Source organism: Ammospiza nelsoni, chromosome 35 (assembly GCF_027579445.1).
Source record: "Ammospiza nelsoni isolate bAmmNel1 chromosome 35, bAmmNel1.pri, whole genome shotgun sequence".
NCBI lineage: Eukaryota > Metazoa > Chordata > Aves > Passeriformes > Passerellidae > Ammospiza > Ammospiza nelsoni.
In genome coordinates, this window is record NC_080667.1 from 2,063,832 (window position 1) to 2,090,684 (window position 26,853).

Genomic DNA, 26,853 nt, shown 5'->3' on the forward strand with positions numbered 1-26,853 from the left:
CCCCAGAATAGGGAGGGGTCTTGGGGATCCCCCGAGCTGGGGAGGGGTCCCACAGGATGGGGGTGTCAATGGGGGTCCCCCATGCTGGGGAGGGGTCCCAGGGCCCCGCTGGGGGGCTTTGGGGGGGGTCTCAGGGGTCCCTCACATTGGGGAGGGGTCCCAGGGCCCCTGGGGGTGTCAGTGCAGGGTTGGGGGTGTCAGTGGGGGTCCCTCAGGGGTCCCCAATATCGGGCAGGGGTCTCAGGGCCCCGGGGGGTGTCAGTGGGGGTCCCTCACATTGGGGAGGGGTCTCAGGGCCCCTGGAGGTCCCTCAGGGGTCCCCAATATCGGGCAGGGGTCCCAGGGCCCCGCGGGGGGGCAGTGCAGGGCTGGGGGTCTCTCAGGGCTCCCCCATTTTGGGGAGGGGTCCCAGGGCCCCGCGGGGGGGGGGGCAGTGCAGGGCTGGGGGTCTCTCAGGGCTCCCCCATTTTGGGGAGGGGTCCCAGGGCCCCGCGGGGGGGCAGTGCAGGGCTGGGGGTCTCTCAGGGCTCCCCCATTTTGGGGAGGGGTCCCAGGGCCCCGCGGGGGGGCAGCTCCAGCGCCGTGTCCAGGCTGAACTCGGGGGGCTGCCGGGGCCCCCCCGGGGGCGGGGGGGGGCTCAGCTCCTGCGGCCCGAAGAAGAAGGGGTGCAGCAGGGCCTGGGGGAGGGGAGGGGGCATCAGGGGGGCCGGGACCCCCAATGCCCCAGTGCCCCAGTGCCCCATTGCCCCAGTGCCCCCTGTGCCCCATTGCCCCAGTGCCCCAGTGCCCCATTGCCCCAGTGCCCCCAGTGCCCCAGTGCCCCAGTGCCCCCTGTGCCCCCTGTGCCCCCATTGCCCCAATGCCCCAGTGCCCCAGTGCCCCATTCCCCCAATGCCCCAGTGCCCCAGTGCCCCATTCCCCCATTCCCCCATTCCCCCAGTGCCCCCAGTGCCCCCAGTGCCCCAGTGCCCCATTCCCCCAGTGCCCCCATTGCCCCATTGCCCCATTGCCCCAGTGCCCCAGTGCCCCATTCCCCCAGGGCCCCGGTGCCCCCCATTCCCCCAGTGCCCCAGTGCCCCCAGTGCCCCCCATTCCCCCAGTGCCCCATTCCCCCAGTGCCCCCAGTGCCCCAGTGCCCCCAGTGCCCCCCATTCCCCCAGTGCCCCATTCCCCCAGTGCCCCCAGTGCCCCCAGTCCCTCCCAGTGCCCCAGTGCCCCATTCCCCCAGTGCCCCCCAGTGCCCCAGTGCCCCAGTGCCCCCAGTGCCCCCAGTGCCCCCAGTCCCTCCCAGTGCCCCCAATGCCCCAATGCCCCAGTGCCCCAGTGCCCCCAGTGCCCCCATTCCCCCAATGCTCCCAGTGCCCCCAGTCCCTCCCATTCCCCCAGTGCCCCCAATGCCCCAGTGCCCCCAGTGCCCCATTCCCCCAATGCCCCCAGTGCCCCCAGTGCCCCCAGTCCCCCCCAGTCCCTCCCAGTCCCTCCCAGTCCATACCTGGTGTGCCCGGGGCCGCAGCCGTGCCCGGTACCGCAGCAGCTGCTGCAGCAGGTCCAGCGCAGCGGGGTCAGCGCCCGGCACCAGCAGCTGCAGCGGCGGCGCCGCCCGCGGCCGGAACCGCAGCTTGGGGAAATCCGGCAGCTGCGACAGCTCCTGGGGGGACAGGAGCCAGTGTGAACCAGTACGGACCAGTATAAACCAGTATGGACCCGTATAAACTAGCATAAACCAGTATAGACCAGTATGGACCAGCATGGGCCAGTACAGACCCATGGGTGGAGCTGCAGCTCAGGGAAACCGGGCAGCTCCGAGAGCTCCTGCAGGGACAGGAAACGGTATGAAGCAATGTGCACCAGTATGGACCAGTATAAACCAGTATGGACCAGTATAGACCAGCACAAAGCAGTATGGACCAGCGTGGACCAGTATAAACCAGTATGGATCAGTATGGACCAGCAAAAACTAGTACGGTCCACTATAGGCCAATATGGATCAGTATAAACCAGTGTGGGCCAGTATAAACCAGTATAAACCAGTACAAACCAGTGCAGGTCAGTACAGACCCGCAGCCGGACCCGCAGCTTGGGGAAATCCGGCAGCTCCTGGGGGGACAGGAACCAGTGTGAACCAGTCCGGACCAGTATGGACCAGTATAAACCAGTATAGAGCAGTATAGACCAGTATAGACTGGTGTGGGCCAATGTGGGCCAGTGCATAGCCAGTATGAACCAGTATGGACCAGTGCAGGCCAGTGTAAACCAGTAAAGACCAGTACGGGCCAGTGTAAACCAGTAAAGACCAGTACGGGCCAGTGTAAACCAGCATAGACCAATATAAATCAGTATAATCCAGTGTAGACCAGTGTAAACCAGTACGGGCCAGTACGCCCCAGTACAAACCAGTATAAACAACCCCAGACCAGCATGCACTACTTACAGCACTACAAACCACCATGAACCAGTATAAACCAGTATAGACCAGTATAAACCAGCGCAGACCAGTACAAACCACTATAAACCAGTGCAGGCCAGCATGGGCCAGCACAGACCAGTACAGGCCAATATAAATCAGTACAAACCAGCGCCGACCAGTACAAACCAGTGCCTACCAGTATAAACCAGTGCCTACCAGTATAAACCAGTGCCGACCAGTACAAACCAGCGCCGACCAGTACAAACCAGTGCCTACCAGTATAAACCAGTGCCGACCAGTACAAACCAGTGCCGACCAGTATAAACCAGTGCCGACCAGTACAAACCAGTGCCGACCAGTATGCACTAGTATAAACCAGTCCAAACCGGTATACACCACTCGTACCAGTACACACAACTACGGACCAGCACAGACCAGTATAAACCAGTATAACCTAACGCACGGCAACACGTACCAGTACAAACCAGTATAAACCAGCACACACCAGCACGCACTGGTGCAAACCACTATGGACCAGCTTAAACCAGTACAGACCAGTATAAACCAGTACAGACCAGTATAAACCAGTACAGACCAGTATAAACCAGTGCACACCAGGGCCTCCCAGTGCCCCTCCTGCCCCTCTCCCAGTTTCTCCGCCAGTGCTCCCAGTGCCCCTTTCCCAGTGCTCCCAGTGCTCCCAGTCCCTCCCAGTGCTCCCAGTCCCTCCCAGTCCCTCCCAGTGCTCCCAGTGCTCCCAGTGCCCCTTTCCCAGTGCCCCTTTCCCAGTGCCCCTTTCCCAGTCCATCCCAGTCCCTCCCAGTGCTCCCAGTGCCCCTTTCCCAGTGCTCCCAGTCCCTCCCAGTCCATCCCAGTCCCTCCCAGTCCATCCCAGTCCCTCCCAGTCCATCCCAGTCCCTCCCAGTCCCTCCCAGTGCTCCCAGTCCCTCCCAGTCCATCCCAGTCCATCCCAGTCCATCCCAGTCCCTCCCAGTCCCCCCAAGTCCCTCCCAGTCTCTCCCAGTCCCTCCCAGTCCCTCCCAGTCCATCCCAGTCCCTCCCAGTCCATCCCAGTCCCTCCCAGTCCCTCCCAGTCTCTCCCAGTCCCTCCCAGTCCATCCCAGTCCCTCCCAGTCCCTCCCAGTCTCTCCCAGTCCCTCCCAGTCCCTCCCAGTCCCTCCCAGTCCCTCCCAGTCCCTCCCAGTCCCTCCCAGTGCTCCCAGTACCGGCCAGTCCCTGGCGCTGGGCGTTCCCAGTGCCCTCAGCACGCAGCAGAGCTGCTCGATGTCGTTCTCCCCCGGGAACAGCGGCGACAGCGTCAGCAGCTCCCCGAAAATGCAGCCCACGGCCCTGGGGGGACCCCAAAATCCCACAGGGATCCTCAAAACCCCAAAGGGATCCCCGAAACCCCAAAGGGACCCCGAAATCCCAAAGGGATCCCCGAAATCCCAAAGGGACCCCGAAACCCCAAAGGGACCCCGAAACCCCAAAGGGACCCCCAAAATCCCAAAGGGACCCCAAAATGCCACAGGGACCCCGAAATCCCAGGGGATTCCCCAAAGTCCAGGAGGACACCCCAAAATCCCAAAAGACACCCCAAAATCTCAGTGGACACCCCAAAATCTCAGTGCACACCCCAAATCCCAGGGGACACCCCGGCATCAAAGGCAGACCCAGAATCACAGCGTGGGGGAATGGGGGGGATCTACAAAACTCAAAGGGGGGACCCCAAAACCAAACAGGGCTGGACAAGGGGTGAGTGGGGACCCCAAGACCCTGGGAAGGACCCCCAAAAATCCCGGGGGAGCCCCGAAATCCCGGGGGGACCCGCAAAATCCCAGGGGATCCTTAAAATCCCAAGAGATCCCCAAAACCCAGGGGGACACCCCTAAATCCGTATGGGACGCCTCAAAAACCCAGGGTGACGCCCCAAAGTCCCCAGGGGACACCCCAAAATCCCAGGGTGTCCCCCAAATGCTAAAGTGATCCCCAAATCCCAGAAGGAACCCCCAAAATCCCACAGGGACCCCCCCCCCCCAAAATCCAGGGGATCCCCAAACCCCACAGGGACCCCCCTGCTCCCGGGGGATCTCCACAATCCCACAGGGATCCCCCAAATCCCACAGGGACACCCCAAAACCCCACAGGGACACCCCCAATCCCAGCAGATCCCAAGATCCCCAAAATTCCCACAGGGACACCCAAAATCCAGTGGGACACCCCAAAATCCCATGGAGACACCTCTAACAATCGAGGGTGACACCCCAAAATGCCAGGGGATCCCTGAAATCCCAGAGGGATCCCCAAAATCCCGGGGGGACACCCCAAAATCCCAGGGGATCCCTCCAAAATCCAGGGGATCCCCAAAATCCCACGGGGACACGCTCAAAACACCAAGGGATCCCCAAAATCTCATGGGGACACCCCTAAAAGTCAAGGATAACACCCCAAAATCCCTCAGGAGCCCCCAAAATCGAGGATAAGAGCCCAAAATCCCATGGGGACCCCCAAAAATCAAGGGGATCCCCCATAATCCCACAGGGACCCCCAAAATCAAGGGGAACACCCCAAAATCCCATGGGGACCCACAAAAATCTCAGGGGAACCCCAAAATCCCAGGGGGACACTGAGGCACCAAAGGCAGACCCGGAATTGCAGGGTGGGATCCACAAAACTCAAAGGGGGGGCCCCAAATCCCTGGGAGAGACCCCAAAATCCCAGCGGGACACCCCAAAATCCCATGTGGACCCCAAAATCCCATGTGGACCCCCCAAAATCCCAGGGGGACACCCCAAAATCCCATGTGGACCCCCCAAAATCCCAGGGGGACACCCCAAAATCCCAGGGGGACACCCCAAAATATCACCAGAAATCCAGGGGATTCAGAAAACCCCACAGGGACCCCCAAAACCCCACAGGGACCCCCAAAACCCCACAGGGACCCCCCAAAATCCCAGAGGAATCCCCAAAACCCCACAGGGACCCCCAAAACCCCACAGGGACCCCCACAAAATCCCAGAGGGATCCCCAAAACCCCACAGGGACCCCCCCCAGAATCCCGGGGGGACACCCCAAAATCCCATGTGGACCCCAAAATCCCAGGGGGACACCCCAAAATATCACCAGAAATCCAGGGGATTCAGAAAACCCCACAGGGACCCCCAAAACCCCACAGGGACCCCCCCCCAAAATCCCGGGGGGACACCCCAAAATCCCGGGGGGACCCCCCAAAATCCCAGGGGACCCCCCCAAACCGCGGGCACTCACCACAGATCCACGCCCTCGTCGTAGTGCCGGGCGCCGTAGAGCAGCTCGGGGGCTCGGTACCACCTGCACACGGGGGGGTCAGGGGGCGCCCCCGGATCTTGGGGGTACACCCCGGCCTCCCCAGAGGGGGGGGACACCCCAAAATCGGTACCTGGTGGCCACCTGGTGGCTGTAGGGGCGCCCCGAGGGGGGGCCCAGCACCCGCGCCAGCCCAAAATCCGCCAGCTTGAGGCGCCCGGCGCTGTCCAGCAGCAGATTGGCCGGCTTGAGGTCCTGCACCCCAAAATCGCCATCAGGGGGGACCCCAATGCTCAGGGAACCCCCCCTAAACCGGGAACAGACCCGGATTGGCCGGCTTGAGGTCCTGCACCCCAACATCGCCATCAGGGGGGACCCCAATGCTCAGGGAACCCCCCTAAACCGGGAACAGCCCCGGATTGAGGGTATTGGGGCGTCCGCCTCGATTTTGGGGTGCCCCAGCACTTCCAACCCCTGCAGATATTGGGGTACCCCTCAGGTGCCCACCCTGGTTTTGGGGTGTCCTGCAGCCTTTCCCCCGCCCTGATTTTGGGGTCCCCCCCCCGAATTTTGGGGCGCCCACCTTGGTTTTGGGGTGTCCTGCAGCTGTCTGAGCCTCCCCCTGCCCTGGTTTTGTGGTGTCCCCCAATTTTGGGGTGCCCTAACACTTTCAATCCTCCCTGTGCAGATATTGGGGTCCCCCCATGTGCCCAACTCTGGTTTTGGGGTGTCCTGCAGCTGTCTGAGCCTGCCCCCATTTTGGGGCGCCCCCCCTCGATTTTGGGGCGCCCCTAGGACTCTCACCCCCCCTGCAGATATTGGGGTACCCCCAGTGCCCAACTCAGTTTTGGGGTGTCCTGCAGCTGCCTGAGTCTCCCCCTGCCCCGATTTTGGGGTCCCACACCCAGTATTGGGGTGTCCCCCAATTTTGGGGTGCCCTAACACTTTCAATCCCCCCTGTGCAGATATTGGGGTACCCCCACGTGCCCACTCCTGTTTTGGGGTGCCCCAGCGCTTTCAATCTCTGCAGATATTGGGGTACCCCTCAGGTGCCCACCCCGACTTTGGGGTGTCCTGCAGCCTTCCCCCCGCCCCGATTTTGGGGTCGCTCCACGATTTTGGGGTGCCCACCCCAATTTTGGGGTTCCTCACACCATTTTTGGGGCCCCCTACCCCATTTTCGGGGTCCCTCACCCTGTGCAGCAGGCGCTGGCCATGCACATGGCCCAGCCACCCCATTTTTGGGGTCCCCTATCCCACTTTTGGGGGTCTCTCACCCCATTTTCTGGGTCCCCAATCCCATTTTCGGGGTCCCCAATCCCATTTTCAGGGTCCCTCACCCCATTTTTGGGGTCCCTCACCCCATTTTTGGATTCCCTTATCCCATTTTCGGGGTCCCTCACCCTGCGCAGCAGGTACTGGCTGTGCACATGGCCCAGCCCCCCATTTTTGGGGTCCCCATTCCCATTTTTGGGGTCCCCAGTCCCGTTTTCGGGGTCCCCAATCCCGTTTTCTGGGTCCTCAATCCCGTTTTTGGGGTCCACAGTCCCGTTTTCGGGGTCCCCAGTCCCATTTTTGGGGTCCCTCACCCATTTTTGGGGTCCCCAGTCCCATTTTCGGGGTCCCCAGTCCCGTTTTCGGGGTCCCCAATCCCATTTTTGGGGTCCCCAGTCCTGTTTTAGGGGTCCCCAGTCCCATTTTCGGGGTCCCCAGTCCCGTTTTCGGGGTGCCCAGTCCCGTTTTCGGGGTCCCCAGTCCCATTTTTGGGGTCCCCAGTCCCATTTTCGGGGTCCCCAATCCCGTTTTCGGGGTGCCCAGTCCCGTTTTCGGGGTCCCCAGTCCCATTTTTGGGGTCCCTCACCCATTTTCGGGGTCCCCAATCCCGTTTTCGGGGTCCCCAGTCCCATTTTCGGGGTCCCCAGTCCCATTTTTGGGGTCCCTCACCCATTTTCGGGGTCCCCAATCCCATTTTCGGGGTCCCCAATCCCGTTTTCGGGGTCCCCAGTCCCATTTTTGGGGTCCCTCACCCATTTTCGGGGTCCCCAATCCCGTTTTCGGGGTGCCCGGTCCCGTTTTCGGGGTGCCCGGTCCCGTTTTCGGGGTGCCTCACCCTGTGCAGCAGGCGCTGGCCGTGCACGTGGCCCAGCCCCCGCAGGGTCATGGCCAGCAGGGCCCTCACCCGGGCCGGGGGCAGCGGGGCCGGGGCCGCCCGCAGGAGCCCCCCCAGGTCCCCAACGAGCAGCTCCAGGGCCAGAACCACGGCGGGGCCCTGGGCAAAGGCGGCACGGAGCCGGATCACCTGTGGGGACAGGGACAGTGACACAGTGACAGTGACACAGTGACAGTGACAGTGACAGTGACACAGTGACACAGTGACAGTGACAGTGACAGTGACAGTGACACAGTGACAGTGACACAACCACGGCGGGGCCCTGGGCAAAGGCGGCACGGAGCCAGATCACCTGTGGGGACAGGGACAGTGACACAGTGACAGTGTGACAGTGACAGTGACAGAGTGACAGTGACAGTGACACAGTGACACAGTGACAGTGACAGTGACAGTGACACAGTGACACAGTGACAGTGACACAGGGACAGTGACAGAACCACGGCGGGGCCCTGGGCAAAGGTGGCCTGGAGCCGGATCACCTGTGGGGACAGGGACAGTGACACAGTGACAGTGTGACAGTGACAGTGACAGTGACACAGTGACAGTGACACAGTGACAGTGTGACAGTGACAGTGACAGTGACAGTGACACAGTGACAGTGTGGCAGTGACACAGGGACAGTGACACAGTGACAGTGACACAGTGACAGTGACACAGTGACAGAACCACCGCAGGGCCCTGCGCGAAGGCGGCCCGGAGCTGGATCACCTGTAGGGACAGGGACAGTGACACAGTGACAGTGACAGTGACACAGTGACAGTGACACAGTGACAGTGACAGTGACACAGTGACAGAACCACAGTGGGGCCCTGGGCGAAGGCGGCCCGGAGCCGGATCACCTGTGGGGACAGGGACAGTGACACCCCGGACAATGACACCTGGGCAAAGGCAACCCTGAGCTGGATCATCTGTGGGGACAGCAGGGCACTTCAGGGGACAGTAACACATGGGACAGTGGGGGACAGTGGCACCTGGGACAGCAGGGGACAGTGACACCTGGGCAAAGGCAGCCTGGAGCCGGATCACCTGCAGGGGGACAGGAGTGGGGACATCCGGGGACAGCAGGGGGACATCACCAGGGACAGCGGGATTGGAGCTGGATCACTTGTGGGGACAGTGGGGACATCAGGAACGCTGGGGACACCGACAGTGGAGTCGGATCATCTGCGGGGACAATGGGGGGACAGTGACACCTGGGGAGGAGAGTGACACCTGGGGGGGACAGTGGAGACATCAGCGGGGACAGTGGGGACAGCAGGGGAACAGCAAGGGGACATCAGCGGGGACATCAGTGGGGACAGCAAGACTGGAGCCGGATCACCTGCAGGGACATCAGGGGAGCTTCAGGGGACAGAGGGGGGACATCACCGGGGACAGCAGGGACAGCAAGGGGACATCAGCAGGGACAGCAGGACTGGGGCTGGATCACCTGTGGGGACAGCGGGGGGACAGCGGGGGGACAACAATGGGGGACATCCAGCAGCGATGTCAGTGGGGACGTGGGGAACATTGGGGACACCGGGGGCAGTGACACCTGCAGGGGACACTGGGGACGGTGACACCGGCATTGGAGTGGGCTCAGCTGGGGGAGGGGACACCGCGGGGACACGGGGGGAACACGGGGACCCTACAGAAGGGGGGAACCCTGAGCTGGGGGGACCAAAACTGGGGGGCACGGGGGGCCCTTATGGGGACACCAGGACTGTGGGGAGAGGGGGACCCCGCGCGTTGCGGGGGGACACCGAGACGGGCTCGGGGGGCTCCGGGGACTCGAGGGGGGCACCAGGGACTATGAGAGGGCACCGAGATGGGCGCGGGGGGCTCCGGGGACTCGAGGGGGGCACCTCGGACTTGGGGGCACCAGGGACTATGGGGGGGGGGGCACAAGGGACTATGGGGGGCACCAGGGACTATGAGGGGGCACCGAGAGGGGCTCGGGGGAGGCACCGAGTACTCGGGAATGGGCACAAGAGACTCGGGGGAACAACAGGGACTCGGGGGGCCCCGGATTTGGGTGCACGGGGTGGGTGGGGGCTCACTCACATGGGGGTGGGCCTCCATCTCGCGCAGGGCTTTGATCTCGCGCAGGGTCTGCGGGGGCAGCCCCTCCTCGGGGCGCCGCAGCGGAACCTTCTTGAGGGCCACCAGCTCCCCGGTCTGGGGGGACACGGGGGGTCAGGGAGGCCCCGCCGGGCCGCGTTACCGACCCCCGGCCCCCGGTGCCCGGTCCCACCTCGCGGTGCTTGGCCTTGAACACGACGCCGTGCGCGCCCTCCCCGATGCGGCCCAGCACGATGTACTGCTCCATGCCGCGGGGCATTGTGGGCCGGCTCCGTCCTCCACCGCCCCACACTGCCCCGCGCTGAGCCCGCCGCACCTGGTTGCCATGGAGATAGGCCCCGCCCCTGACAACCAGCCCTGGCAACAGCCAATAGCGCCCCGCTCTGCGCAATGAGGCCCCTCCCCTAGCAACGCGCTCCCTAGCAACAGGCCACGCCCCTAGCATGCATCAGTGCATCCTAACAAACCCCGCCCCTAGCAACCCGGTCAGGCCCCGCCCCTAGCAACGCAGCGGTCCCTAGCAACACGGGCCAGACCCCGGCAATGAGGCCCCGCCCATAGCAACGGGACACCGCCCCTTAGCAACCTGGGCCCGCCCCGCCGGCATCCCCCGCTCCCCGGCAACCGCGCCCCGCCCTTGGCAACGGCCGCCCCGTCGCGCGCCGCCATTTGGCCGCGCCGCGCTCTGATTGGTCAGCGCCGCCACGCGGGGCGGGACGGCGGGCGCTGATTGGTGGGCGCGGGGGCCACGCCCCTTTCCCCTCAGGCGGGCGGGCGGCGCGCCGGGCGAGGCGCGGGCGGGGGATTTGGGGGCATTTCGGGGTTTTTGGGTGTTTTTGGGGGATCCCGGCACGCAGCGAGCCCCGCTCGGGTCGGGATGGCGGCGCTGCCTCCGCGAGAGTTCGCGGCGCAGGTGCTGCCCGGCTGCGTGGTGCCCACGGCGCGCCAGGGCCTGGCCCAGCTCTGGCCGCTGCTGCTGCTCTGCCTCGGGGCGCGGCTGCTGCACCGGCTGCGTGAGTGGGGCCGGGCGGGGGGACACCGGGGGGAAGCGGGGCCCTGGGCAGGCCGGAGGGGTGGGGGACATCCGGGAGGCCGGGAGAACCGCGACCCTGAGGGGAACCGGGGGTCTGGGAAGGCCGGAGGGATGCGGGCACATCCAGGGGTCCGGGGGGTCTGTGGGGACACGCGAGGGGCTGGGGGGACCCGGGGCCCTGGGGAGGCCGGAGGGCTGGGGGGACACCCCGGAGGCCGGGAGGAACCGGGGGTCTGAGGAGGCCGGAGGGGTGGGGGGTATAGCCGAGGGTCTGGGGGTTCCCAGGGGCCTGGGGGTTCCGGGGGTCTGGAGGCCTGGGGGTGTTCCCGGGTTTGGGGGACGGGACCCCCAGGGTTTGGAAGTGTTGCTGGTTTTGGGTGAGGGGATACCGGGGTGTAGCACAGGGTTTTGGGTTCAAGGATCCCCGGAGTTTGGGGGTGTTCCTGGTCTGGGGTGAGGGGACCCCCGGGGTTTGGGTTCAGGGACCCCCGGGTTTTGGGGGTGTTCCCGGTTTGGGGGTTTGGGGACCCCCAGGGGTTTCAGGTTCAGGGGATCCCCGGGGTTTCGGGTGAGGGGATGCCCGGGGTGTGGGGGCATTGCCAGGTTTGGGTGGGGGGGACCCCCGGGGTTTGGGGTGAGGGGACCCCCAGGGTGGGGGCAGTGTCCTGTTTGGGGTTCAGGGACTCCCGGGGTTTTGGGCTTGGGGACCTCCAGAGTGTGGGGGCATTGCCGGTGTTGGGTGTGGGGATCCCTGGGGTTGGGGGGTTCAGGGACCCCGGGGTCGGGGGCACTGCCGGTTTGGGGTTTGGGAACCCCCGGGGTGGGGGGGGTTGCCAGTTTTGGGTCGGGGAACACCCGGGGCTTTTGGGCTCGGGGACCCCTGGGGCTTGGGGTTCAGGGACCCTCGGGGTGTGGGGGCGTTGCCGGTTTGGGGTTCGGGGACTCCCGGGGTTTGGGGGGTCGGGAACCCCTGGAATGTGGGGTTTTTTTTTGGGGTTTGGGGACCCCCAGGGTGTGGGGGCATTGCCGGTGTTGGGTGAGGGGATCCCCAAGGTCCGGGGGCAGTGTCCGGTTTGGGGTTCGGGGATCCCCGGGGTTTGGGGTCCATGGATCCCCGGGGTTTGGGGTTCGGGGATCCCCGGGGTTTGGGGTCCATGGATCCCCGGGGTTCGGGGGTGTTACCAGGTTTGGGGGCGCCCCCTGACCCCGTCCGTGTTTCAGCGCTGCCCCGGGGCGGGAAGCACGCGGGGGCGGCGGCCGGGGGGCAGTGTCTGGTTCAGGGTTTGGGGTTCGGGGATCCCCGGGGTTCGGGGTTTGGGGATCCCCGGGGTTTGGGGTCCATGGATCCCCGGGGTTTGGGGTTCGGGGATCCCCGGGGTTTGGGGTCCATGGATCCCCGGGGTTTGGGGTTCGGGGATCCCCGGGGTTTGGGGTCCATGGATCCCCGGGGTTTGGGGTCCATGGATCCCCGGGGTCTGGGGTTCGGGGATCCCCGGGGTTTGGGGTCCATGGATCCCCGGGGTCTGGGGTCCATGGATCCCCGGGGTTTGGGGTCCATGGATCCCCGGGGTCTGGGGTCCATGGATCCCCGGGGTTTGGGGTCCATGGATCCCCGGGGTCTGGGGTTCGGGGATCCCCGGGGTTCGGGGTCCATGGATCCCCGGGGTTTGGGGTCCATGGATCCCCGGGGTTTGGGGTTCGGGGATCCCCGGGGTTTGGGGTCCATGGATCCCGGGCTTTGGGGTGCCCCCTGAGCGGTGTTTGTACCTCAGCGCTGCCCCGGGGCGGGAAGCACGCGGGGGCGGCGGCCGGGGGGCTCCTGGCCCTGCACCATTTCTTCGGGGCTCAGGCGCTGTGGGTGGCCCTGCTGAGCGGGCTGTGCGTGCTCACCCTGCTGCTGAGCCGGGCCCGCGCCCACCGCGGCCTCTGCCTGGCCCTGGCCGCCCTCAGCTACCTGCTCATGGGGTACGGGGCACTGCCAGGGACTGGGAGAGGGATTGGGGGCACTGGGAGCACTGGGAGAGGGATTGGGGGCACTGGGAGCACTGGGAGAGGGATTGGGGGCACTGGGAGCACTGGGAGAGGGATTGGGGGCACTGGGAGGGACTGGGAGAGGGATTGGGGGCACTGGGAGCACTGGGAGGGGGATTGGGGGGGCTCTGCCTGGCCCTGGCCGCCCTCAGCTACCTGCTCATGGGGTATGGGGCACTGGGAGGGACTGGGAAAGGGACTGGGGGCACTGGGAGGGGCTTGGGAGTGCTGGGAGTGGGTTTGGGGGGACTGGGAGAGGCATTGGGGGTACTGGGATGGACTGGGAGAGGGACTGGGGGCACTGGGAGCAGTTTGGGGGCACTGGGAGGGAGACAAAAGGCATTGGGATGAACTGGGGGGTTGTGGCATTGAACTGGGTGTGACTGGGAGGGGGTTTGGGGCACTGGGAGGGACTGGGAGGGGCATGAGGGGCACTGGGATGAACTGGGAGTGACTGGGAAGGGGTTTGGGGCACTGGGATGAACTGGGAGTGACTGGGAGGGGGTTTGGGGGCACTGGGAGGGGCATGAGGGGCACTGGGATGAACTGGGAGGTTGGGCACATTGAACTGGGAGTGACTGGGAGCCCCCTCTCCCCACCAGGGAGCTGCACATGGTGGACACGGTCACGTGGCACAAGATGCGAGGTGAGACCCCCAAATCCCCCCCCAGATCCCCCCAAACCCCTTTCCCCCTACACACATTTTGGGGATCCCCCCAGTTTTGGGGTCCCCCCTGATTTTGGGGTCCTGTGGGGGTGCAGGTGGTGGTGAGGGTGAGACCCCCTCCCTCCTTCCCCTCCCCCCAGGACCCCCAGTTTCTCTCCTCTCCCCCCGTTTGGGACCCCCCAGTTCCTTCCCCAGCCCTCTGGGGATGTGGAGCACATCCAAATTTTGGGTCCCCCCCTGATTTCGGGGTCTCCTCTGATTTGGGTTCTCCCCGATTTTGGGGTGGCCGCTGATGTTGGGGTCCCCCCTGATTTTGGGTCCCCCCGATTTTCGTGGCTCCCCCGAATTTTGGGTCCTCTCTGATTTTGGGGCGCCCGCTGATTTTGGGGTTCCCCCCATTTTCAGGGTTCTCTCTGATGTGGGGTGCCTGATGTTTTTGGGGTCCCCCCAGTTTCAGGGTGCCCAATGTTGGCATCCCTTCTGATCTTGGGGTGTCTGATGCTGGGGTCCCCCGAGTTTGGGACCCCTTTGATTTTGGGGTCTTCTCTGATGTTGGGGTGCCTGGTGTTTCAGAGTGCTTGATATTTTTGGGGTCTCCCCGATGTTGGGGTCCCCTCCAATTTTGGGATCCCCTCTGATTTTGGTTGTCCCCTGATGTTGGTGTTCCCCCTGATGTCGGGGTCTCCCTCGATATTGGGGTCCCCCCTGACGTTGGCGTCCCCCCGGTTTTGCCATCCCGTCTGATTTTGGGGTCTCTCTTGATGTTGGGGTGACTGATGTTTTTGGAGTGCTCAGTTTGGGGGTCCCCCCTGATTTCGGGGTCCCCTCCGATTTTGAGATCCCCTCTGATTTTGGTTCTCCCACGATTTTGGGGTTCCCTCCGATTTCAGCATTGCCTCTGACATTGGATGCCTGATGTTGGGGTGCCCCCGGTGCTGGGGTCCCCCCGATTATGGGATCCCCTCTGATTTTGGGATTTCCCCCTGATGTTGGGGTGCCCGGTGTTTCTGGGGTTCTCTCTGATGTTGGGGTCCCCCCTGATGTTGGGGTGCCCGATGTTTTTGGGATGCCCGATATCTTCTGGTCCCCCTGATTCGGGATGCCCGATGTTGGGGGATCCCCCCTGATGTTGGGTCCCCCTGTTTGGGGTCCCCTCTGATTTCGAGGTCCCCCCACATTGGGGTGCCCGATATTGGGGTCCCTCCGATGTTGGGGTCCCCCCTGATTTGGGTCCCTCCCGATTTCGGGGTTCCTCCAATTTTTGGTTCCCCTCTGATTTTGGGGTTCCCCCGATTTCAGGATCTCCTCTCATGCTGGGGTACCTGATGTTGGGGTCCCCCCTGTTTTGAGATCCCTTCTGATTTTGGGGTCTCCTCTGATTTCGGGGTCCCTTGCGATTTTGGGATCCCCTCTGATTTTGGGGTCCTTTCTGACGTTGGGGAGCCCCCGATGTTTTTGGCTTCCCCCCGACGTTGGGGTCCCTGCTGATTTGGGGGTCCCCCCGATGTCGGGCTCCCCTCTGATGGGAGGGTCCCCCCTGATTTGGGGTTCCCCCTGGTATTTGGGTCCCCCCCGACGTTGGGGTCCCCGCGATGTCCCCCGATGTCCCCAGGGGCGCAGATGGTGGTGGCCATGAAGGCCGTGTCGCTGGGCTTCGACCTGGACCGGGGCACGGGCGGCGCCGAGCCCAGCCCTGCGCAGGTGCTGGGGTACCTGTGCTCACCTGGCTCCGTGGTGTTCGGGCCCTGGGAGCCCTTTGGGACCTACCTGAGAGCCGTGGAGGGACCACCCCTGGTATGGGGGAAAAAATGGGGATTGGGGGTGAAAAATGGGGATTTGGGGCAGTGGGGTTGGGCAGGTGCTGGGGTACCTGTGCTCACCTGGATCCGTGGTGTTCGGGCCCTGGGAGCCCTTTGGGAGCTACCTGAGAGCTGTGGAGAGACCACCCCTGGTATGGGATAATGGGATTTGGGGTGAAAAACGGGGATTTGGGTAAAAAACGGGGATTTGGGGTGAAAAATGGGGATTTGGGGTGAAAAACGGGGATTTGGGGCAATGGGGTTGGGCAGGGGCTGGGGTACCTGTGCTCACCTGGATCACCTGGATCCCTGGGAGCCCTTTGGGCCCTACCTGAGAGCTGTGGAGGGACCACCCCTGGTATGGGATAATGGGATTTGGGGTGAAAAACGGGGATTTGGGTAAAAAACGGGGATTTGGGGTGAAAAATGGGGATTTGGGGCAGTGGGGTTGGGCAGGTGCTGCGGTACCTGTGCTCACCTGGCTCCGTGGTGTTTGAGCCATGGGAGCCCTTTGGGACCTACCTGAGAGCTGTGGAGGGACCACCCCTGGTATGGGGGAAAAAACAGGGATTGGGGGTGAAAAATGGGGATTTGGGGTGAAAAACGGGGATTTGGGGCAATGGGGTTGGGCAGGGGCTGGGGTACCTGTGCTCACCTGGATCACCTGGATCCCTGGGAGCCCTTTGGGCCCTACCTGAGAGCCGTGGAGGGACCACCCCTGGTACGGGATAATGGGATTTGGGGTGAAAAACGAGGATTGGGGGTGAAAAATGGGGATTTGGGGGTGAAAAACGGGGATTGGGGGCAGTGGGGTTGGGCAGGGGCTGGGGTACCTGTGCTCACCTGGCTCCGTGGTGTTTGAGCCATGGGAGCCCTTTGGGAGCTACCTGAGAGCTGTGGAGAGACCACCCCTGGTATGGGAAAATGGGGGAAAAACAGGGGAAAATGGGAAAAACTGGGATTTGAGGAAATGGGGATTTGGGGGGAAAACCAGAGATTTGAGGGTTTTGGGGGGAATTGGGGTTTGGTGGGAAGAACGGGGGTTTGGGGGAGAAAACAGGGTTTGGCAGGGAAAACGGGGATTTGGGGAAATGGGAGATTTGGGAGAAATGGGAAGTTGGTGGGAAAAAATGGGGGTTTGGGGGGAAATGCAGAGTTTGGGAGGATTTGGGGGAAATGGGGGTTTGGGGGGGAAACAGGGATTTGGAGATCTTGGGGGAAATGGGGATTTGGGGAGTTTTTGGGATTTGAGGAAATGGAAGATTTGGGGGAAATGGGAAGTTTGGGGGGAAATGGGGCTTTGGTGGATTTGGGGGAGCTGGGAGTTTGGGGAAAATGGGGGTTTGGGCAGAAATGGGGGGATTTGGGGAAAAATTGGGGGGATTTGGGGGGGAAATGGGGTTTGGGGGTGTCAGTGATGGGGGTGTCCCTGTAGGTTTGGGGGTGTCCCTGTGGGGTTAGGAGGGTCTGGGGGTGTCCCTGTGAGTTTGGGGGGTGTCAGTGATGGGGGTTGGGTTTGGGGTGTCTCTTTGTCTGTCCCTGTGTCCGTGTGTCCGTGTGTCTGTCCGTGTGTCTGTGTGTCCGTCCCTGTGTCCGTGTGTCCGTGTGTCTGTCCGTGTGTCCATCCCTGTGTCCGTGTGTCCGTGTGTCTGTCCGTGTGTCTGTGTGTCTGTCCCTGTGTCCGTGTGTCTGTGTGTCTGTCCGTGTGTCCATCCCTGTGTCCGTGTGTCTGTGTGTCTGTCCGTGTGTCTGTGTGTCTGTCCCTGTGTCCGTGTGTCCGTGTGTCTGTCCCTGTGTCCGTGTGTCCGTGTGTCTGTCCGTGTGTCCGTCCCTAACCCTGCCATCCCCCCAGAGCGCGGCCTGGGCGCGGAAGGGGCTGCGCAGCCTGGGGCTGGCCCTGTGTCCGTGTGTCCATCCCTGTGTCCGTGTGTCTGTGTGTCTGTCCGTGTGTCTGTGTGTCTGTCCGTGTGTCCGTCCCTGACCCTGCCATCCCCCCAGAGCGCGGCCTGGGCGCGGAAGGGGCTGCGCAGCCTGGGGCTGGCCCTGCTCTGCCTGCTGGTCAGCACCTGCCTGGCCCCGTTCCTGTTCTCCAGCCTGCTGCCCCTCTATGGGGCACGGGCCCTGCGCAGGTGGGACCCCACAGCACCCCAAAAATGCCCCTCGCAATCCCCCCCCCCAAATTCCCTCTCAAAGTCCCCTCAAAATCCCCCCAAATTTCACCAAAATTCCCCAAAATCCCCCTCAAATCCCCTCAAAATCCCTCCTGAAATCCCCTCTCAAAATCACCCCAAAATTCCCCCAAAATCCCTCTCAAAATCCCCCCCCCAAATCACCCCCAGAATCCCCCTCAAATAGCCCCAAAATCCCCTCCCCCCAATTCCCCCAAAATGCCCTAAAATCACCCCAAATTCCACCAAAATTCCCCCAAATCCTCCCCAAATTCACCTCAAATTCCTCCCCAAATTCCACCAAAATTTGCCCCAAATTCACCTCAAATCCCTCCCAAAATCCCCTCTCAATATCCCCTCAAAATCCCCCTCAAATTCCCCCAAAATACCCCCAAATCCCTCTCAAACCCCCCCAAAATCCCCCCAAACTCCCCTAAAATTCCCCATAAAATACCCTCAAAATCCCCCCAAATTCCACCGAAATTCTCCCAAAATCCCTCCCAAAATTCCCCATAAAACCCCCCCAAATTCCCCCAAAATGCCCTAAAATCCCCCCAAATCCCTCCCAAAATCCCCTCTCAATATCCCCTCAAAATCCCCCTCAAATTCCCCCAAAAATCTCCCTCCAAGTCCCCCCCAAACTCCTCTAAAATTCCTCCAAAATCTTCCCAAAATCCCTCTCAAATCCTCCCCAAAATGCCCCCAAGGTGCCCCCAGGATCCTCCCCAAAATCCCCCCCAAATCCCCCCCAAATCTCCCCCACAATCCCCCCAAATTCCATGAGAAATCCCCTGAAAATCCCTCCAAGAGCCCCCCAAATTCCCCCCCCCCAAATTCTCCCCAAACTCCCCTGGGACCCCCTAAACCCCCCCGGGGACCCCAAAACCCTTCCAGGACCCCCCCAGACCCCTCAGGTACCCCCAAAACCCTTCCAGGACCCCCCAGACCCCTCAGGTACCCCCAAACCCTTCAGGTACCCCAAAACCCTTCCAGGAGCCCCCCCAAACCCCTCAGGTACCCCCAAAACCCTCAGGTACCCCCAAACCCCTCAGGTACCCCCAAAACCCTTCCAGGAGCCCCCAAACCCCTCAGGTACCCCCAAAACCCTTCCAGGAGCCCCCAAACCCCTCAGGTACCCCCAAAACCCTTCCAGGAGCCCCCAAACCCCTCAGGTACCCCCAAAACCCTTCCAGGAGCCCCCAAACCCCTCAGGTACCCCCAAAACCCTTCCAGGAGCCCCCAAACCCCGACAATCCCCAACCTCAACCAAGGGCCCCAAAAACCTCTGGGGGAGCCCCTAAACCCCTTCCCAGGGACCCCCAAAATCCCTCAGGGAACCCCAGACCCTCCCCAGGGACCCCCAAAATCCCTCAGGGAACCCCAGACCCTCCCCAGGGACCCCCAAAATCCCTCGGGGCCCCCCAGCCCCCCCTCACTGATGTCTCTGTTCCCCCGGTGCTGCCCAGGAGCGTCTTGGCCAGGTGAGGGGATTGGGGGGCTTTGGGGGGCATTCTGGGGGGCTTTGGGGGGCATTTTGGGGGGCCTGGGGGGGGGGTTAGGGGGTCCCAGAGGGGGTTTGGGGTGGCCAAGAGGGGTTTGGGGGGGTGCAGGAGGGGTTTGGGGGGATTTTGGGGGTCCTGAAGGAGTTTGGGGGAACCCAGGAGGGGTTTGGAGGAGGCAAGAGGGGTTTGGGGGGCTCAGAAAGGGTTTGGGGGGGGACAGGAGGAGTCTGGGGGAGGCAAAAAAGGTTTGGGGGGGCCAGGGGGGTGTTTGGGGGGCCCAAGAGGGGTTTGGGGACCCCCAGGGTGGGAGTGGGACAGGAATGGGGCACTTGGGGATGGGGGGGTTTGGGGGAGCCCAAGGGGATTTGGGGGGGCCTGGGAGGGGGAGCCCGGGGGTCACAGGGGGGGTCTGGGGGGACATTGAGGGGACGTGAGATGGGGGTGGCACCTTAATGTGTGTGTGTGTCCCCAAATCCTGTCTCTGGCTCCCAACCCCCTCCCCCATATCCCCAAATCCCCCCCAAAAAACCTCCCAATATCCCCAAATGTCCCCCAAACCCTGAACTCCCCCATTTCCCCTCAAATCCCCCCAAACCCCAAACTCCCCCAAATCCCCCCAAACCCTAAACTGCCCCAAATCCCCCCAAACCCCAAATTCCCGTTTCCCCAAAATCTCTCTCAAACCCTGAACTCCCCCATTTCCCCCAAATCCCCCCCAAAACCTGAACTCCCCCATTTCCCCCAAATCCCCCCCAAAACCTGAACTCCCCCATTTTCCCTCAAATCCCCCCAAACCCTAAACTGCCCCAAATCCCCCCAAACCCCAAATTCCCGTTTCCCCAAAATCTCTCTCAAACCCTGAACTCCCCCATTTCCCCCAAATCCCCCCCAAAACCTGAACTCCCCCATTTTCCCTCAAATCCCCCCAAACCCTAAACTGCCCCAAACCCCCTCCAAACCCCAAATTCCCGTTTCCCCAAAATCTCTCTCAAACCATGAACTCCCCCATTTCCCCCAAATCCCCCCCAAACCCTGAACTCCCCCATTTTCCCCCAAATACCGCCAAACCCTGAACTCCCGTATCCCCAAAATCTCCCCCAAATTCCCCCCAAACCCTGAACTCCCCCAAATCCCCCCCAAACCCCCCCATTTCCCCAAAATCTCCCCCAAACCCCAAACTCCTCCATTTTCCCCCAAATATCCCCAAACCCCAAACTCCCCCAAACCCGCCAACCCCCAAACTGCCCCAAATCCCCCCCAAACCCCAAATTCCCCAAATCCCCCCCAAACCCTGAACTCCCCGAACCCCCCAAACCCTGAACTCCTTCGTTTTGCCCCAAATGCCCCCAATGTCCCCCCAAACCTCAAACTCCCCCAAACCCCCTCACATCCCCCTGCCCAAACCACAAACCCCAAACCCCCCCATGTCCCCCAAACCACCCCAACTCCTCCAAATCGCCAACCCCCCTGTCCCCAACCCCCCTGTCCCCCCTGTCCCCTGTCCCCAGGTGGCTCCGTGCCTACGAGAGCGCGCTCTCGTTCCACTTCAGCAATTACTTCGTGGCCTTCCTGTCCGAGGCCACGGCCACGCTGGCAGGGTCAGGGCACAGCGAGCGCCACGAGCACCTGCACTGGTGAGGGACAGGGACAGTGTGACACTGTGTGTGACGCTGTGACCCTGTGTGTGACACTGACCCTGTGTGTGACACTGACCCTGTGTGTGACACTGTGTGACGCTGTGACACTGTGTGTGACACTGACCCTGTGTGTGACACTGACCCTGTGTGTGACACTGTGTGACACTGACCCTGTGTGTGACACTGACCCTGTGTGTGACAGTGTGTGACGCTGTGACACTGTGTGTGACACTGTCCCTGTGTGTGACACTGCACAGCGAGCGCCACCAGCACCTGCACTGGTGAGGGACAGGGACAGTGTGACACTGTGTGTGACACTGACACTGTGTGACACTGACGCTAACCCCTGTGTGTGTGACACCCTGTGTGTGACACTGACCCTGTGTGTGACACTGTGACACTGACCCTGTGTGACACGGTGTGACACTGACCCTGTGTGACACTGTGTGACACTGACGCTAACCCCTGTGTGTGTGACACTGACCCTGTGTTTGACACTGTGTGACACTGACCCTGTGTGTGACACTGTGTGACACTGACCCTGTGTGTGACGCTGCACAGCGAGCACCACCAGCACCTGCACTGGTGAGGGACAGGGACAGTGTGACACTGTGTGTGATGCTGTGACACTGTGTGTGACACTGACACTGTGTGACACTGACGCTGGCCCCTGTGTGTGTGTGACACTGACCCTGTGTGTGACACTGTGACACTGACCCTGTGTGACACGGTGTGACACTGACCCTGTGTGACACGGCGTGACACTGACGCTAACCCCTGTGTGTGTGACGCTGACCCTGTGTGTGACACTGCACAGCGAGCACCACCAGCACCTGCACTGGTGAGGGACAGGGACAGTGTGACACTGTGTGTGACGCTGTGACCCTGTATGTGACACTGACACTGCGTGACACTGACGCTGACCCTGTGTGTGTGTGACACTGACCCTGTGTGTGACACTGTGTGACACTGACGCTGACCCCAGTGTGTGTGTGACACTGACCCTGTGTGTGACACTGACCCTGTGTGTGACACTGTGTGACACTGACACTGACCCCTGTGTGTGTGTGACACTGACCCTGTGTGTGACACTGTGACACTGACCCTGTGTGACACGGTGTGACACTGACGCTAACCCCTGTGTGTGTGACGCTGACCCTGTGTGACACGGTGTGACGCTGACCCTGTGTGACACTGTGTGACACTGACGCTAACCCCTGTGTGTGTGACGCTGACCCTGTGTGTGACACTGCACAGCGAGCGCCACGAGCACCTGCACTGGTGAGGGACAGGGACAGTGTGACACTGTGTGTGACGCTGTGACACTGTGTGTGACACTGACACTGTGTGACACTGACGCTGACCCCTGTGTGTGTGTGACACTGACCCTGTGTGTGACACTGCACAGCGAGCGCCACAAGCACCTGCACCGGTGAGGGATACTGACCATGTGTGACACGGTGACACTGATAGTGTGACACTGACTGCACCCTGAGTGATAGTGACAGTGTGACACTTACCCCTCTGTGTGACACTGACCTTGTGTGACACTGATAGTGTGACACTGTCCCCTGTGTCACACTGTCCCTGTGTGTCACCCTGTTGTCCTCTGTGTGTCCCCAGGGACCTGGCGGTGTCACACTGCCCTTGTGTGTCACACTGTCCCCTGTGTCCCCAGGGACCTGGAGGTGTCACGGCCCCTGCGGGTGGAGCTGTGTCACACTGTTCCTGCTGTCCCCTGTGTGTCACACTGCCCCTGTGTTGTCACACTGATGTCCCCTGTGTGTCCCCAGGGACCTGGCGGTGTTGTGGCCCCTGCAGGTGGAGCTGTGTCACACTGTCCCTGTGTGTCATTCTGACCCCTGTGTGTCCCCAGGGACCTGGCGGTGTCACACTGTCCCTGCTGTCCCCTGTGTGTCCCCAGGGACCTGGCGGTGTCACACTGTCCCTGCTGTCCCCTGTGTGTCCCCAGGGACCTGGCGGTGTCACACTGTCCCTGCTGTCCCCTGTGTGTCCCCAGGGACCTGGCGGTGTCACACTGTCCCTGCTGTCCCCTGTGTGTCCCCAGGGACCTGGCGGTGTCGCGGCCCCTGCGGGTGGAGCTGCCGCGCTCCATGGCCGAGGTGGTGACAAACTGGAACCTGCCCATGTCCCGCTGGCTGCACACCTGTGAGCCCTGGGGACACTGGGGGGACTGGGAGAGACTGGGGGGGACCAAGATCAAACTGGGGGGGACTGGGGGGGACTTGGAGAGGGATGTGGGGGGAACTGAGATCGTACTGAGGGGGACTGGGATGGACTGGGGGGACTGGGAACAACTGGGAGAGGGGCTGGGGTGGGCCCTGAAGCCCATACTGGTGTTCCTGGTGTCCCATACTGGTGTTCCTGGTGTCCCATACTGGTGTTCCTGGTGTCCCATACTGGTGTGAGTGGTGTCCCATACTGGTGTTCCTGGTGTCCCATACTGGTGTTCCTGGTGTCCCATACTGGTGTGAGTGGTGTCCCATACTGGTGTTCCTGGTGTCCCATACTGGTGTTCCTGGTGTCCCATGCTGGTGTTCCTGGTGTCCCATGCTGGTCTCGCTGGTGTCGCACGCTGGTGTCACTGTCACTGCTGTCACTGCTGTCCCCGCAGACGTGTTCCAGACCGCTCGCTGCCTGGGCACCTTTGCCGCCGTGCTGGGCACCTATGCGGCCAGCGCCCTGCTGCACGTGAGGGACCCAAAAACCCCCTAAAATACCCTAAAAACCACCCTAAAAACACCCCAAAACCACCCCAGCACCCCGCTACACGTGAGGGACCTAACACCCCCCAAAAACACCCCCAAAGCCCCCTGACCCCCCTCCAGACGCCCCCCAGAGTCCCCCCAGTCCAGCACAGACAGCCCCAAAACCCCCCTGGACCCCCAAAGCCCCCCAAACCCCCTTAAAAGCCTCCTGGAATCCCCCAATCCACCCTGGGACCCCCCAAAAGCTCCCTAGAACCCCCCCAGTCCGGCACATACACCCCCAAACCCCCCAAAAGCCCCACAGACCCCCTCAATCCAGCACGGACACCCCCAAAACACCCCAAAAGCCCCCTGGACCACTCCCAATCCAGCAGGCGGACCCCAAAAGCCCCCCAGCCCCCCCCAAAAGCATCCTGGAACCCCCCAAAAGCCCCCCCTGGACTCCCCCAATCCAGCCTGGGACCCCCCAAAAACTCCCACTGGACCCCCAAAGGCCTCCCAGAACAACCCCAGTCCAGCACGGACACCCCCAAGACCCCCCTAGAACCCCCCAAAGCCCCCTGGACCACCCCCAATCCAGCAAGGACCCCCAAAAGCCCCCTGGACTCCCCAAAAGCCCCCCAGACCCCCCAAAAAAGCCCCGTGGACCCCCCCAAAATCCGCCTGCACCCCCCCCCAGACTGCCCCACAAAAGCCCCCCAGACGCCCCCAAAGCCCCCCAGATCCCTCCTCAAAGAACCTCCTGGTCCCCCCAATGCCCCCTAGACCCCCCCCAGACACCCCCAAAAAGCCCCTCAGACCCTCCCCAAAGCCCCCCAATGCCCCCTGGCACCCCCAAACCGCCCAGGCCCCCCCAGACCCCCGTGTCCCCCCCGGCAGGGTCTCAGTTTCCACCTGGCCGCGGTGCTGCTCTCGCTGGGCCTCATCACCTACGCCGAGCACGGTCAGCGCTGGCCCTTTAAGGGGCGGGGCCAGATGCGGTGGGAGGGGCTCAATGGGCAGGGCTTTGAGTATGGGTGTGGCCTAATGGGGTGGGAGGGGCTGAGGATGTGGGTGGGGCTGCGATGCTGTGAATGAGTTAGGTGTGGGCGGGGCCTGAGCAGAGTGGGTGGGGCATCAACTGTGGTGGGTGGAGCTTATTTGTGCTGGGCGGGGCTAAGAGGGTGTGGGCAGAGCCTGTGGTGCTGGGCGGGGCTTTGGGGTGTGGGTGGAGCTTGCAGTGAGGGGCGGGGCTATAAGGGTGTGGATGGTGATGGGCAGGGCTATGAGGAGTGGGTGGAGCCGGCAGTGATGGGCGGGGCTACCGAGGGGGTGGGGCCTGCAGTGATGGGCATGGCTATGGAGTGTGGGTGTGGCCTGTAGTGATGGGCAAGGCTATGAGGGTATGGGTGGAGTCTGCAGTGGTGGGCGGGGTCATGACAATGTGGGTGGAGCCTGCACTAATAGGCAAGGCCATGAGGGTATGGGTGGAGCCTGTGGTGATGGGCGTGGCTATGAGGGTGTGGGTGGAGCCTGTGGTGATGGGCGTGGCTATGAGGGTGTGGGTGGAGCCTGTCGTGATGGGCAGAGCTTGGTGGAGCCTCTGGGGATGGGCGTGGCTATGAGGGTGTGGGTGGAGCCTGTGGTGATGGGCAGAGCTACAAGGGTGTGGGTGGGACCTGCAGTGATGGGTGGGGCTATAAAGGGGTGTGGCCTGTAGTCATGGGTGGGGCCATGAAGGGGTGGGCGGGGCCTGCCATGGTGGGCAGGGCTGTGTGTGGCTGGTGATAGGTGGGGCTATGAGGGGTGTGGCCTGCAGTGGGCGTGTCCCTTGCTGACCCCGCCCTCCCGCAGCCCTGAGGCAGCGCCTGGCCGCCATCTTTGACGCCTGCGTGCTGTCCAAGCGCTGCCCCCCGCGCTGCAGCCACCGCCACAAGGACGTGAGAGCGGGGACACCGGGGGGTCTCTGGGGGGGATAACAGGGGGAGATGGGGGGTTTGGGGACCCCTGGGTGGGAGGGCAGAGGGTCCTGGGGCCTTTGTGGGGCTTTGGGGGAGCACTGGGGGCACAGCAAGGGGGTTCAGGGCTCCTGCAGGCACTCGGGGGGATCTGGGGGGGTCCTTGAGTTCCCACAGATGTTGTGGATGTGAGCAGTGAACAGGGGGGATTTGGGGGGGTCCCTCAGGGGTTTGGGGGGTCCCTGAGGATATTTTGGGGTCCCACAGATGCTGTGGGTGAAGGCTCTGAACACGGGAGAAGTTTTGTGGTCCCTGCAGAGATTTGGGGGGTCCTGAGGGTATTTTGGGGTCCCACAGATGCTGTGGGTGAAGGCTCTGAACACGGGAGAAGTTTTGTGGTCCCTGCAGAGATTTGGGGGGTCCTGAGGGTATTTTTGGGGTCCCACAGATGCTGTGGGTATGAGCAGTGAACAGGGGGGAATTGGGGGGTCCTTGATGATATATTTTGGGTCCCCACAGACACTGTGGGTGTGGGCTCTGAACACTGAGGGTTTAGGGGATTCCTGGAGGCATTTGGGGTGTCCCTGAGAATATTTTTGGGGTCCCGCAGACGCTGTGGGTGCGGGCTCTGAACGGGGCCCTGGGAGCCCTGGCCCTGTTCCACCTGTCCTACCTGGGCGCCCTGTTCGATGTGGAGGCCGAGGACGCCGTGGAGGAGCAGGTGGGACCCCCAAATCCCCCCCGAGCCCCCCGAGGTCTGAGGCCGCCCCCACCATCGGGAGTGCCCTGACGCCCTCCCGCCCCTTCAGGGCTACGGCATGGCCTACACCGTGCGCAAGTGGTCCGAGCTGAACTGGGCCAGCCACTGGGTGACGCTGGGCTGCTGGGTGCTGGCCCGGCTGCTGCGCTGAGCCCGGCGAGGCCACTGGGGGCAACTGGGATGAACTGGGAGCGCCTGGGAGGACCGGGCACCACAGAGAGCGCGGCCGCTCCGGCCCGCGAGGGCCGCTCCGGGCCGCCGGAAGCGCCTCTCGATGGTCCCAACTTCCGCTCCGGGAGATTTCCTGCCCTTGCTCGGGCGGAAGTGGCGCCGCGCGGCCGCTCTGGGACCAATAAAAGCCTCGCCTCGACGGTTGCTGTCAATCATTGCCGGGCGACCAATGGGAGCGCGAGGGGCGGTGCCACGCGGCGCATGCGCGGACGCGTTGCGGGGGTGGCGCCCCCTGGCGATGGCGCGGAGCCAAGGTTTGACCAAAATCCTCTTAATTCACCTCAAACGCGCGCGGGGGGGCCCTATGGCCCCTATAGGGACCGGGGGTTCCCCCATAGCCCCCGGCGGGGGGGGGAACGGCCATAGGGCTCCTATGGGGAGCAGGAGTGTCATTGAGGCCCCAGTAGGGACTGGGGAGGGTTCATATAGGGACTGG

General features: G+C 62.8%; 2 protein-coding genes across 2 annotated transcripts; one reads left to right on the forward strand and one right to left on the reverse strand.

Annotated features, from left to right (window-relative positions):
* Nucleotides 1-521: 521 nt before the first annotated feature.
* On the reverse strand, nucleotides 522-10,170 carry CDK20 (cyclin dependent kinase 20). The gene is made up of 8 exons (XM_059491490.1): nucleotides 10,096-10,170; nucleotides 9,906-10,019; nucleotides 7,803-7,991; nucleotides 5,826-5,947; nucleotides 5,675-5,737; nucleotides 3,634-3,757; nucleotides 1,493-1,648; nucleotides 522-677 (listed from the first exon to the last, which is right to left on the reverse strand). Exons 1-8 carry the CDS (start codon nucleotides 10,168-10,170, stop codon nucleotides 522-524), a joined length of 999 nt encoding a protein of 332 aa, XP_059347473.1.
* A 589-nt stretch (nucleotides 10,171-10,759) lies between these two features.
* Nucleotides 10,760-26,556, forward strand: PORCN (porcupine O-acyltransferase). The gene is made up of 13 exons (XM_059491522.1): nucleotides 10,760-10,936; nucleotides 12,729-12,921; nucleotides 13,590-13,633; nucleotides 15,267-15,448; nucleotides 17,452-17,582; nucleotides 19,088-19,102; nucleotides 20,632-20,757; nucleotides 22,829-22,929; nucleotides 23,396-23,472; nucleotides 24,369-24,432; nucleotides 25,323-25,408; nucleotides 26,037-26,147; nucleotides 26,236-26,556. The coding sequence occupies exons 1-13, from the start codon at nucleotides 10,801-10,803 to the stop codon at nucleotides 26,335-26,337; spliced, it is 1,368 nt and encodes a 455-aa protein (XP_059347505.1). The 5' UTR covers nucleotides 10,760-10,800; the 3' UTR covers nucleotides 26,338-26,556.
* The last annotated feature ends 297 nt before the right edge of the window (nucleotides 26,557-26,853 follow it).

Coding starts and splice junctions, on each gene's coding strand:
- CDK20 (XM_059491490.1), bottom strand. CDS start 10,170: ATGGAGCAGTACATCGTGCTGGGCCGCATCGGGGAGGGCGCGCACGGC. Junction 5,948..7,802: donor GCCAGCGCCTGCTGCACAGG/GTGAGGCACCCC, acceptor TTTGGGGTGCAG/GACCTCAAGCCGGCCAATCT. Junction 678..1,492: donor TGCGGCCCCGGGCACACCAG/GTATGGACTGGG, acceptor CCCCTCCCCCAG/GCCCTGCTGCACCCCTTCTT.
- PORCN (XM_059491522.1), top strand. CDS start 10,801: ATGGCGGCGCTGCCTCCGCGAGAGTTCGCGGCGCAGGTGCTGCCCGGC. Junction 10,937..12,728: donor GCGGCTGCTGCACCGGCTGC/GTGAGTGGGGCC, acceptor TTTGTACCTCAG/CGCTGCCCCGGGGCGGGAAG. Junction 12,922..13,589: donor CTCAGCTACCTGCTCATGGG/GTACGGGGCACT, acceptor TCTCCCCACCAG/GGAGCTGCACATGGTGGACA.